The sequence below is a fragment of the Dreissena polymorpha genome, chromosome 9, assembly GCF_020536995.1.
Source record: "Dreissena polymorpha isolate Duluth1 chromosome 9, UMN_Dpol_1.0, whole genome shotgun sequence".
Lineage (NCBI taxonomy): Eukaryota > Metazoa > Mollusca > Bivalvia > Myida > Dreissenidae > Dreissena > Dreissena polymorpha.
The window spans coordinates 61,973,264-61,984,672 of record NC_068363.1 but is presented as its reverse complement, the minus strand read 5'-3'; the positions used below and the strand labels follow the sequence as shown (position 1 = coordinate 61,984,672).

Here is an 11,409-nt window from a genome sequence, read left to right as displayed (position 1 = left end):
AACGAAAAACCGTTCATATTTAGCACTGCTTCTCCAGCTACACAATTTCAATGGCAAACAAACCATAACAACATATGTCTTACATGGACAGACCACTTTGTCAATATGTTTTATTTTAATAATAACCTGTTAAAGGAAATTGAGTCTGATCCACACGGACATATTAGTGGAATTTATGACCAAAATACTGGTTCACTTCCAGTAAGCGGCACTCCGAATGTACACGGAATAATGACATATTATGTATCCTGGAATAACAGTGATGGTGAAGTTTCTCTAGAACATCCTGTTTCTAATTTTCAAAACCAAAGTTACTGTGCAACACCTGCTATTTCTGATGGCAAGACATATACGTTTACCATAAGACCAGTTGACATTATGAACAACACAATCAATGAATCTAGAACGTTGCATATTGATAGCACTAATCCACATATCAACAATATATGGTTAACAAAGGACGGGTATGAAATGTTGTACGTGCATAGCGACATCGATTTATCGACAATGACACTATCATTTGAAGCATTAGATCCACATAGTGGACTGCACACGATAGAGTGGCTATTTGGGATCGCCGATACATCAACAGAACTAACAAGAGGTCATACATCTATAGGCCGAACACAAAATGTAAGCATAATTTTGATTGACCTCACATGCTGTATATGTATGTATTGCTACTGACCGTATTGCATTCAGTGTGTTTTTTATATGATGATAGGTTGATTGATCTAACTTGAACATGTTCACTACCCTTCAACCATACCTAACCTTATTTATTTTCTGTTCGTAGAAAAGTTGTCCACACGATTCCAACATGTGTTACTGTCCAGCCGTGGGTTATTGCGAGGTAAACCTCTATACAATACAACTTAATTCACTTATTGGACTGAACAAACACAATGGGGATCACAACAGGAATTATTACTTTACCTTAACGGTAACAAACCAAGCTATGCTATCGACAACAGAACGCATCGATATACTTGTTGACGATTCGCCTCCAGAAAAAGGCGTGGTCTATGAAGGTACGTTACCATTTGGTGCAATGAACATGTTACTTTAACATATACGTGGATTAAGTATAAATACAGATCACGAGAAATACAAGTTTTTGAAATAATATTTTTTTATTCTTGTGGATTTCAGGTCCTGTTGACAACGTCGATATAGATTACACAAGTGAAGATTCATTCCTTGTACACTGGCATGGATTCATCGACCATGAAAGCGGAATACAATTTTATAAAATTGGACTTGCACAACGTTGCTTGAAAACAAACGATTTTTTAAATTCGTCTCATGACGCCCTATATTTCGAATTGCCAAACACTGAAACATCCATTCGATTGTTCGCAAATTTCACTGGTAAAAGATTTGTTACTGTAGTTGCAATCAACAATGCTATCGAAGCCTCCGAGCCAGCATGTTCCGATGGCATCACGAGAGATTTGACCCCACCGCAAATAAGAAACGTGACATTACAACATGCGACGTGGTCTGAAACGATTACATGCATAAATGGCATGCCCTATTTACTGACGGCAAATATGGATAAACAACCGTTGTTTAACAACACTGCTTGTTCGAGTATCTGTACAACAAATTCAACGATATCACCCATTGCAGATTATCTTCAAACGAAGTTAGCCGCAAGCACTAATTCAGACACAGCGGAATTTCTTTGTAAAACACTTAACCTATACACAGACCAAACTGTGATTTTTCTTCCTAATGATTATATCTTTATGCAGTGGGATATTGAGAACGGAAACAGCCAGATAGAAGACTTTTATGTTGGATTCGGAAGCAGTCCAACTGAAAGAGAATATCCCAATATATTAGATTACAAGTCATCTGACAGGAAACTGAATTTTAGACATCAACACGAGGCAATAGGATCCACTGAACTATTTTACATTTTCATTAAAGCAGTGAATAAAGCCGGTATTACCAGTGTAGCAACACTTGGACCCATTCTAATCGATGAGACACCTCCATTGTGGCGAAGCATTCCGAACGTATCGATAGATGGGGAGAAGGTTGTATTTGGTTGGGAAGCAGGCACATTCTTTGATGAAGAACAGACGGGACCAATCAATCAGATAGTATTTCAGTTCCGTAAGTGAACGTTCATATTATTGTTTTCGTTGAAATGTAAACATATCAGTTAATTTCAAATAATCAAGATATATATGTTTATATATAGTTATCTTGAAAATTTGAAATTAACTGATATATTTCAAAATCTTTTTTGAATATTGTATATGTTAATGCGATGATTATAGCAATATTTGCATAGAAACAATACTTTATCTTTGTAATATTTGCTTTATACATTTAAAATATAGCAGAGTCGTTAAGGCGATGAAGTAACTGAATTGTATAAATAAAGTGAAACTGTTTAAAAGTTTGTCTTTATGAATGCTAACTTCGGTATTTCACCGAGTATCTATCAATTCAACTTCTCAGTGCATGTGTGAAAAATGTAACTATATATGTTTTTTTTACATGTACATGAGTTTTTACAATTATATTCAAGTTCATTTTCTTAGAATATTAAATATGAAGTAAACTCCAATTGGCTATGAAGGTGAATTTTAAAAAGTATAAAGAGTATATTCTACAGGAAAATGGAAATCATATAAAAGTCTTTTTTTTCTTTTGTATAAATAGTCCATGGCGAGAACGCTGTCAGTCCACTCCTGGAATGGCGATTGGAAACTTCTGACCCTTGCCCTCCCTTCTCTGGCGGATGTATCACATATCCAATTACAAATCTTCATTACCAAGACGTCGGCTATGAGTTGCCATTTTACCTGATGGTGCATGTCTACAATAATGCTGGTCATTCTGCGACTGCTATGACATCGGAATTCGTTGTGCCCTCAATATATCCGCCTGGGCATGGCATTATCGTAGATCTTGATCCAGAAAATGCAGATGTGTTTTCAGATGACGTTGATATTCACTTCACTGAAAATGTCATGTGTGCCAGGTGGACCGGCTTTTCACATACTGAACATGTTTCGTTTGAAGCAGGCATAGGAACAATTGGGGAGTCTGACAATATTTTAGCTTTCGGTAACGTTCAAAAAGGCACAAACATGTATTGCCTTAATTCAAAGTCAATTATAGCAAACGCACACCTTGTGTTTTTGGTAAGGGTTAACGGTACAGGGGGATCCAATATAGCGGTATCAAACGGTTTAAGAATCTACAATAAGGATATTCTACAGAAGTCAATGAAAATTCGTGTTGGTCGTGATTGTTTCCATTTTCAACCGGTTATTATGACCATTTCAAACACACAAACAAAGTACGAGATGACACATTCATTGATAATTGGTAAACGATATAGTTTGTACTTGGATGACTATGATATCAGAAATGTATTGAACATTGGAACAAATGACGGTTTACTTGATAGTGGCGATCAGTGTTATTTTTTAACACCTTTTACTGAGAATCCGTATCTTAATGTTACTTTTGTGAATGCTACAAAATCTTCACTGCGTTTAAAAGTCAACCAATGTCCACGTGATGATATAATTCAAATGACGAATCTAATTGATTTGAGTTGGAAAATAGACAGTATTGATAGTGACTCACGGCTTCTGTATTCTGTGGCAATTGCGGAAGTCCCAAATGGCAACCTTAAAGTACTGAATCATATAATGCCATTCCAGACGCCTGTGTGGACAATGAGCAAAACACTACATAATGTTGAAATCGAAGAGCAAAAAGAATATGTTGCCTGTGTAAAAGTGTGCTCAAACAGCAGATGTCTTGATTTTATTCAGTCCAAACCTTTTACTGTTGAACTTTCTGTGCCGCATGCTATGGGCCTCAGTGCTGTGTTGAAAACGAATGAGATATATGGCTGCCTAGAATTGAAAGTATCCTGGAATCTCTTGAACGATGATTTCAAACCAGCATTTTATCAATGGACATTAAGTCGTGATGAAGAAGGAAATGACCAATTACTAAAATGGGAAAATGTAATCGCTAATACATCAAACAACAAGGTATGTAGCTTAAATCCCAAACACCAAATAATGTTTAAATAAATATTTAAAAAGCTTTCCAGATTGATATCGTATTTTTTTATATGAATTAACAATACCACAATAATGACGACAATTAGTTCTAAATTTCATTTTAGGTTAAACGTTGCGTCAGTCTGCCAATTCACGGGCATGCCATGTCATTCTTGTGTGTTCGCATGTTTTCTCTGACTGGACATTCAAGCATTTCGTGCGTTAAGGCCATGAACCAGGATCTAGGCGCGTACTCGCTGAACGCCGTCTATGATTTCGATGCTTCGGAATCAAGTTGGTATGATGCAAAAAAGGTAAGTGTTTTTTTTTAAAGAAACGAATGACATTATATGTTTTATATGAATATAAGTATTCTCTAACAGCAAAGAAATCAGCTTTTTCATCTATACTGAGTGATTGTAATAACTTCCTGACATGAAATGCTCGTTAATTAATATTGCGTATTGGAATATGACAATTTCTCATTATTACAGACATGTACTTTTCTTGAAAATAATTTTATCAACGTTTTGCATATTTTCGCGTCAGGACGATAACCTTCAAATTTAACCGCCGCACACATCACAATAACGTTTTATGCTGTTATTTAATCAGTGTGTCTGTCTTGTTAACTTAATGTAAACAAAAATAGCATTGCATGTTTTAATAATCGAAATTACATGTATACAGAAGTACTTCATTCATTACCACCATTTATTTGAGTTTTTATCACATAACCATGACGTGTTATGTCCGTCCTAACCATTGATACAGCTATCAATAGTAGCTATTTGCAAGTCAGAATGTGTTATGTGCCTAAGGGCTTTTTATACGAAGATATACTGAATATTTTTATTTGAAAAAAAGTGCCACTCGTTTGTTCCATTTTGTTAATTGCATCGCATACTTAACTTTTTATATAGTGTTTCGGATTAACAGACACCTTGATAAAAATAATTGTCTAATTATTCTTTAAATGTATGTTATATCTGTATGCAGCAGTAAATCAACGTGATGGTCCGTAATATATCATAATAAATATATTGTTGAGTAGGTGTGAGACTTTCCTTTCTTATGTCCTTGAGTTTTTAAATCTGGCAAAATGCCATATTGTAAATTAATTATCAAACAGTATTCACCACATTATGTTAACAACATACTATTAAACGTAATACCTGATTTAATTAAAGACACTATTTTTATCCGTTTCCTTGACAGCTCTTGGAAAGTTTGGATATGGGAAAGCACTACAGTTTTCTTCACAATGCAGAACTCGATTTCGGCTTCGCGAATTTATCCATCGCTGGCGCCATGCTTTACGCTTCTAATCGAAATGTCACCTGGTACCTTATGACCGTACGACGTGTTCCAAGCGTGTGTGATACTTACAGCTATTGTCATGCCTTCTTCACAACCAATACTGGATTTGTTGAATTCAAGCATAATGACATCAATATGAATACATTCTACTATATATGTGCTCAGTCTGATGATATTGCAATCCAGAGAGAATTCTCCGAAGAATATTTGGCAGAAATATCCTCATGTAGCAATGGTTTTATACTTGATGATGCACCGCCCTCGAAGGGAGAGATACAAATAAACCATCACAATCGTTACATCACAAACCCTCGCAATATCGTCGTTACGTGGAATGGTTTTGATGATAATGTTGATGCGAGCGTGTTAGGCTATCAAGGAAAACTGAAGAATTATTACATTGCAATTGGTATTTGTATTACGTTCTTTTCATCATTGAAACAATGTTTGAGATTAAAAATTTTTTTTTTAAAGGAAATGTTAAAAATTAACAAATCCGTTATACCGTAATATATATGTTCCATTTTTTTCGCCATGCAGGTACAAGACCAGGTTCAGACGATATTGCAAGCAGCACGAAGCCGGGATATGAATCGTTAGCTGTGCTTAGACTCCCAGAATGGACTGAAGGAAGTATGGTGTATGCGACAGTCACAGGTAAATGTACATTTTTAACATCGAGTACAAAAGCAACTCGCCAGCATCACCTGACATTGACTTTTATGCACGAATATATTCAAGTACCGTTATTCTACGTTCTATCAATTACAATGGGCGCCACGATTGAAATCGTGACCTTCATCGTAAATTGATCATGGCGTTCTTATAAGATCCTATCGGGTATTTTCAGATCTTAAATCGTTTGAGTTTCTTAATTGTTGTAAAGGTTCAAACCATGATTAATTCGATCAACTGTGAACAATCGTAAATCGCGATCATCGTATCAAAATGTCTTGTTTCTTTAAATAGCGCGGCCTATCCTAGCTATGCGTACTTTCACATCGTGGTCATCGCAGTCGATCTGATGTAAGGAAAAAACAACGTCACGCTCTGTTACAATCTTTTCCGAACTTAAGCAAACGTGAGGTCGAAACGCAATCGGGCTGCATTTCTATCGTTCGGATAAGTTTTGCCTCTCACCGTGAGAGCTGTTCATTAAATATAGAAATACATCGCAGTCATAGTCGTTAAGGAGCACATAGATTATTGCTACATTAAGGTTAATGCATAACCGTGTACAAGAATATACTATTACGGGGAATTCGGTCGTGGTGATCGTGTCGAATCGAGACCTAATCCTGGAATAGATCGAATCAGTCTAATCGGGTCGTATGTTATCGTATCTTAACTGGATACCAGACTTTTCAGATTATGGCACCAGTAATTGTCAAATCGCGAACAGATTAAAGCAGCGTATCGTGATCTACGGGCAACTATCGTGTCGCTTATTTCGAATGGCACAACACTGGGAACGTAGCATGATAATGAAACCAATTCTTTTCGAATTAGAATCTTGTTAAATTAATTTTGCCATTTCATTTGAGAAACAAGTGCATAAACACAAACGAGTGTGAATATAGGACATTATACATACGTAAAGTGTATACTGGTACATTTCATAAACAACTTTTGCTTCTTCGTTTACAATTAACTTCTCCTACTACTCGTGTGCCTCGTTTGTTCCCTACTTTTGCTACTTCAATTACATCGACGACATCACCTTATCACTTATAAAACGTCTTCAGCTACACGCACATGTTTTTGTAAACTCCGACAGGTACAGACTATGCCGGCTTCTCCACTGTGAGTGAATCTCTGAAGCTGACTATTGATACAACGCCCCCAATAGCTGGACGTGCTATCATTCTGGATAACTTGCATACAAGCGTCTATGTTGGCACGATGTTTATTACTATCCGCATCGACAGTTTCTATGATCCCGAAAGTGGTATAGGTTATTTTCAAGTTGGCCTTGGTTCGAAAGAAGGATTCACGGATATAATACCTCTTACAAAGATATATGAAAACACGGTGGAATGGAACCTTGACGATTATGATTTACACAACGGACATAAGATCTTCTTGACTACACTGGTATGTATAACCAAAACCTTTAAAAAAATATTCATGATACACACTGTATGTGTTATTGTTTTGAGTTTTGTTCAGTTTTCTTGCTCATATAAAACTGCTTATAACTGTTGTTATTATTGTTGCCTGGAATATGCCATATGAGTACCGTGTTTATTAATTTTTGTTTAAGTGTGTTATTGAACGCTTAATAGTGGTTATTTGTATTAGTTTTTTAACTTTAAGTCTAAACACAAGTTCATCATATCGTAGTACAAAAACTGAAATATGCCCTTTACAAACAACAATCACATAATAAACATTGTCTTGCCACGAAAATTCAGTAAGGAATAAACAGTTGATTGCCTTCTTAATTGTAATGTGCTGCCATTTGTTGTTGTTTAGGCTGTAAACCGAGCTGGCCTTGTTTCAACACCAGTTAACCAGTTACTGATTATTGACCAGACGCCACCGACGAATGGACATGTGCTTGATGGCCTAAGTAAAGTAAAGGTATTTGGTAGTTTAGGGTTATATAAATAAAATAACATTTTTCGTATCAAATATCGAGAATAATTGGTTCTTTTCGGAAAAAATCTTGTACCATGAGCTCAAATTGATAATTGTCTCTTACACCATAGCGTTGTGGCCGGCATCAGAATTTTGTTCTAATTTTAATCTTCTAAGTTTTTGTGTTTGACATGAAGCACAAATATACAAGGACAGTGAGTAAATATCGCAATGTTAAATTTTATTATTTTACCTCTTTACATAAAACATGTTAATCACACTTAACTATGGATTATATGAAATGGCAGTTTTGAGATATGTATTGTGTATATTTGCTAATGATAAATTAAAAACACATTTAAGAAATAATTTTTAAGGATTCGGATTATCAACAAGACGTGACCGTCATAAGTGCAAACTGGAAAGACTTCTATGACTCGGAAAGTGGACTCGCATTTTACAGAGTGGGCCTTGGAACAGTACCTTATGATGACAACGAAAGAATCATGACTCATATTGAACTTATGACAGGTGAGGTTCTTCATATCTCATGTTTATTTTCATTGGTCGTGCTTTCACAATTACAATGCCTACCTTCTGCCAAATCATTCTAGTGTGGGAGAGGGGATTTAACATCGTCAACTAGAGAACACGCCAAAACGAACCCCCCAGCAACACGCCAGAACTAAATGGTAAAAATTAGCCATCGTAAACAAATGATGTCATGAATGTTATGTTTGTTTGCAGAAGTATCTTGGAAAGCCAAGTTTGTGGCTGGCAAAACATATTTTGTTACGGTTGAAGCTTGTAACAATGTAAACCTATGCACAAGTAGGACATCTGATGGTATCACGTTGGACAATTCTCCACCCACAACAGGCGTGGTTTACGTTGGCGTGGAAGGTAACACCAGATACGTTGGCCAAATGTAAGTTATTTTTGTATGCACAATTAATTAAACGAAACATAATTTAACTTTATTTCCTTTGCGTTATTGTGTTTGGTTTAAAACGTTTGAGTTGCGATTTTTAAATATTTATCTGATTTTTAATACATAATCCATATGATTAAGAAATCAGTATTTGTATTAATTTAGTATATTATTGCAAGGATCTTTAAATGGTTTGAAATCACATTTAAATAACTAGATTTCTAAATTGCACACATACTAGTATTGTAAGTTTGTTTTCCTAGTTCGTCGATTAATATACGATGGCATGGTTTTGAGGATCCACAATCGGACATTGATCATTTTGAAGTCTGCATTTCATCGGAAACCGGACACTGTGATATTGTTGAACGATTCAATGCACTTCTTCATCCGAGTGTTTTGAAGACCAATATTACCCTTCCTGTGAACACTCCTCTTGTTACAACTGTCATTGCAATAAACAATGCTGGATTGAACGCTTCAAAAGATTCAGACTCATGGTTTGTTGACGATACGCCGCCATACATTACCTTACTTCCAAAATTTATTTTGGATTACAACGCCGTGCAAGCCAAAAGCGGTCAATGGGAAAAGTCAATTATTCGCTTGGAATGGATGTTTGATGATGACGAAAGTCCAGTTGTTCGGCATGAAATTGCCTTAAAAACACACCACGAGGGCCACACACCTATGGAGCATCTTGTGTTAGGTTCTGAACGGCAAGTAACGATTGCTTTGGATGGAAACAATTGGCTACACGATGGAGATTCGTATTATGCAATTGTGACAGGCTGCAATGCTGCAGGACATTGCTCCTCAAGTCGCACTCCCGACCTCCTTGTAGATTCAACACCACCGCATTTGGGTGGGTTTAAGGCTCCGATGAATTGGAAAAAATTCCGCGATAATAGGGGAATTACCATAACAAATATTTCTTTAACGTGGTATGGTTTTTATGACCAGGAATCAGATATTGAGGCGTATTATATAACAATGTCCAGAAAATACAGCGGCCAAGAACTTTCAAATGGCGTCGTTACTATCCAAAATGATGGACATGGCAGAGAAATTCAAACATCGATTTTCCTAACAGAACAATTGCTACCGAATGAAAAAATAATCGTATCGCTATGGGCCCAAAATAATGTTGGCTTGAATAGTTCCGTTGCTAGAGTTTCTGTAAACGTTCTGCAGAGTTCCTCTTCTCATGAAGTTGAAAACGACTGGGGGTCATTAGAAATAGAAAAACATTCATGCGATGTGCATTTCTGCAACAATGATTGCACATGCGCAATTATTGGAAGACCATGTGTAGATTCGAATACAATTTTAGAATGCATGGATATATCAAACACTGAAGCGCTCTTAGGTGATTGGCCGACATTCACTGTTTCTGCTGGTCTGAAACATCAGAGTCTTAGTATATCCGCTTCATCCGCTTGTCTTGCCGGGCATTGGGTTCCAAACAAAAGAGGAAAATTGAATAATACCGTCGAAAGATTTGAATGGAGTATTGGAATGTACGAACATGTTGTTGGCGAGGGGGTATTCGACGTACAATCTAAAACTCCATGGCATGACATAGGGCTACGATGGGAATTCGTTCACTGCCTTCCAATTAATAAATCGTTCTTGCACGATGAGAAGTATGCAGTGTATTTAAAAGTCTGGTATGGGCCGACCACTTTCGCCGTTTTTAGCTCGTCTCCAGTTACAATTGATCTTACTCCTCCAATCATAAACCGTGGGAAATTCATTATGGAAGGGGCATCATGTATAAAAGATGAGGATTTTCTACAGTGGACTGATAATATTACTATATGTTGGAAAGGAGTATTTAGTGACCTGCAAAGCGGCATTCATCATTACAGTATCAGCGTTGGAACTGCGCCAGAAAGTAAGATATTCTGCAAGTGTATTGTGTAATAACTTATAAATATACACGGATAAAATGTCCCATAAGTAATTTAATAATTAAAATTATCGTTGGTCCAATTAGAATTTTCACTTGATCGGTGTACTGTTTTGCAGGAGACGACACATACAGTATACGGGATGTGGGCTTGGCTACGAATATAACTTTAAAGGGCATACTTTTGCAGCATGGAACTCGATATTTTGTAACGGTTTATGCTGTGAATAATGTTGGTCTACATCATTTGAAAAGTTCTGATGGATTTATTGTAGACAACGATAACCCCCAGAAAGGAATAGTTTTTAACAGTATGAACCATAATAATTTGGAGTATCAAAGTTCATCAAATACTTTAATGTTTTCCTGGCACGGATTTCAAGATCATTTTTCTGGAATACAGCGTTATTTAGTTGCATTTTCAGAGAGTAATAATCTTAAAGAACCTGATTTACGATATACAGATGTGGGACTCCAAACGCAACATACATTTAGCAACCTGACTCTTCATAATGGCAAAAGTTACATTGGAATCGTTAAAGCAGAAGACGCTGCTGGGCATCAGAGTGAGTTTGTGACGTCTCCAAAAGTGACTATTGACACATCGCCACCAACAGGTTACG

General features: G+C 36.4%; 1 protein-coding gene across 1 annotated transcript in view; it reads left to right on the top strand.

Moving 5' to 3' along the window:
• Positions 1 to 179, top strand: part of LOC127846098 (uncharacterized) — a 1,544-nt gene extending 1,365 nt beyond the window's left edge. The window contains exons 3-4 of the mRNA XM_052377275.1: positions 1 to 99; positions 168 to 179. The exon at positions 1 to 99 is cut by the window's left edge and continues 535 nt beyond it. Coding sequence (XP_052233235.1) covers positions 1 to 99; positions 168 to 179 — 111 coding nt within the window. The remainder of the gene's footprint in view (positions 100 to 167) is intronic.
• Positions 180 to 11,409: the final 11,230 nt, after the last annotated feature.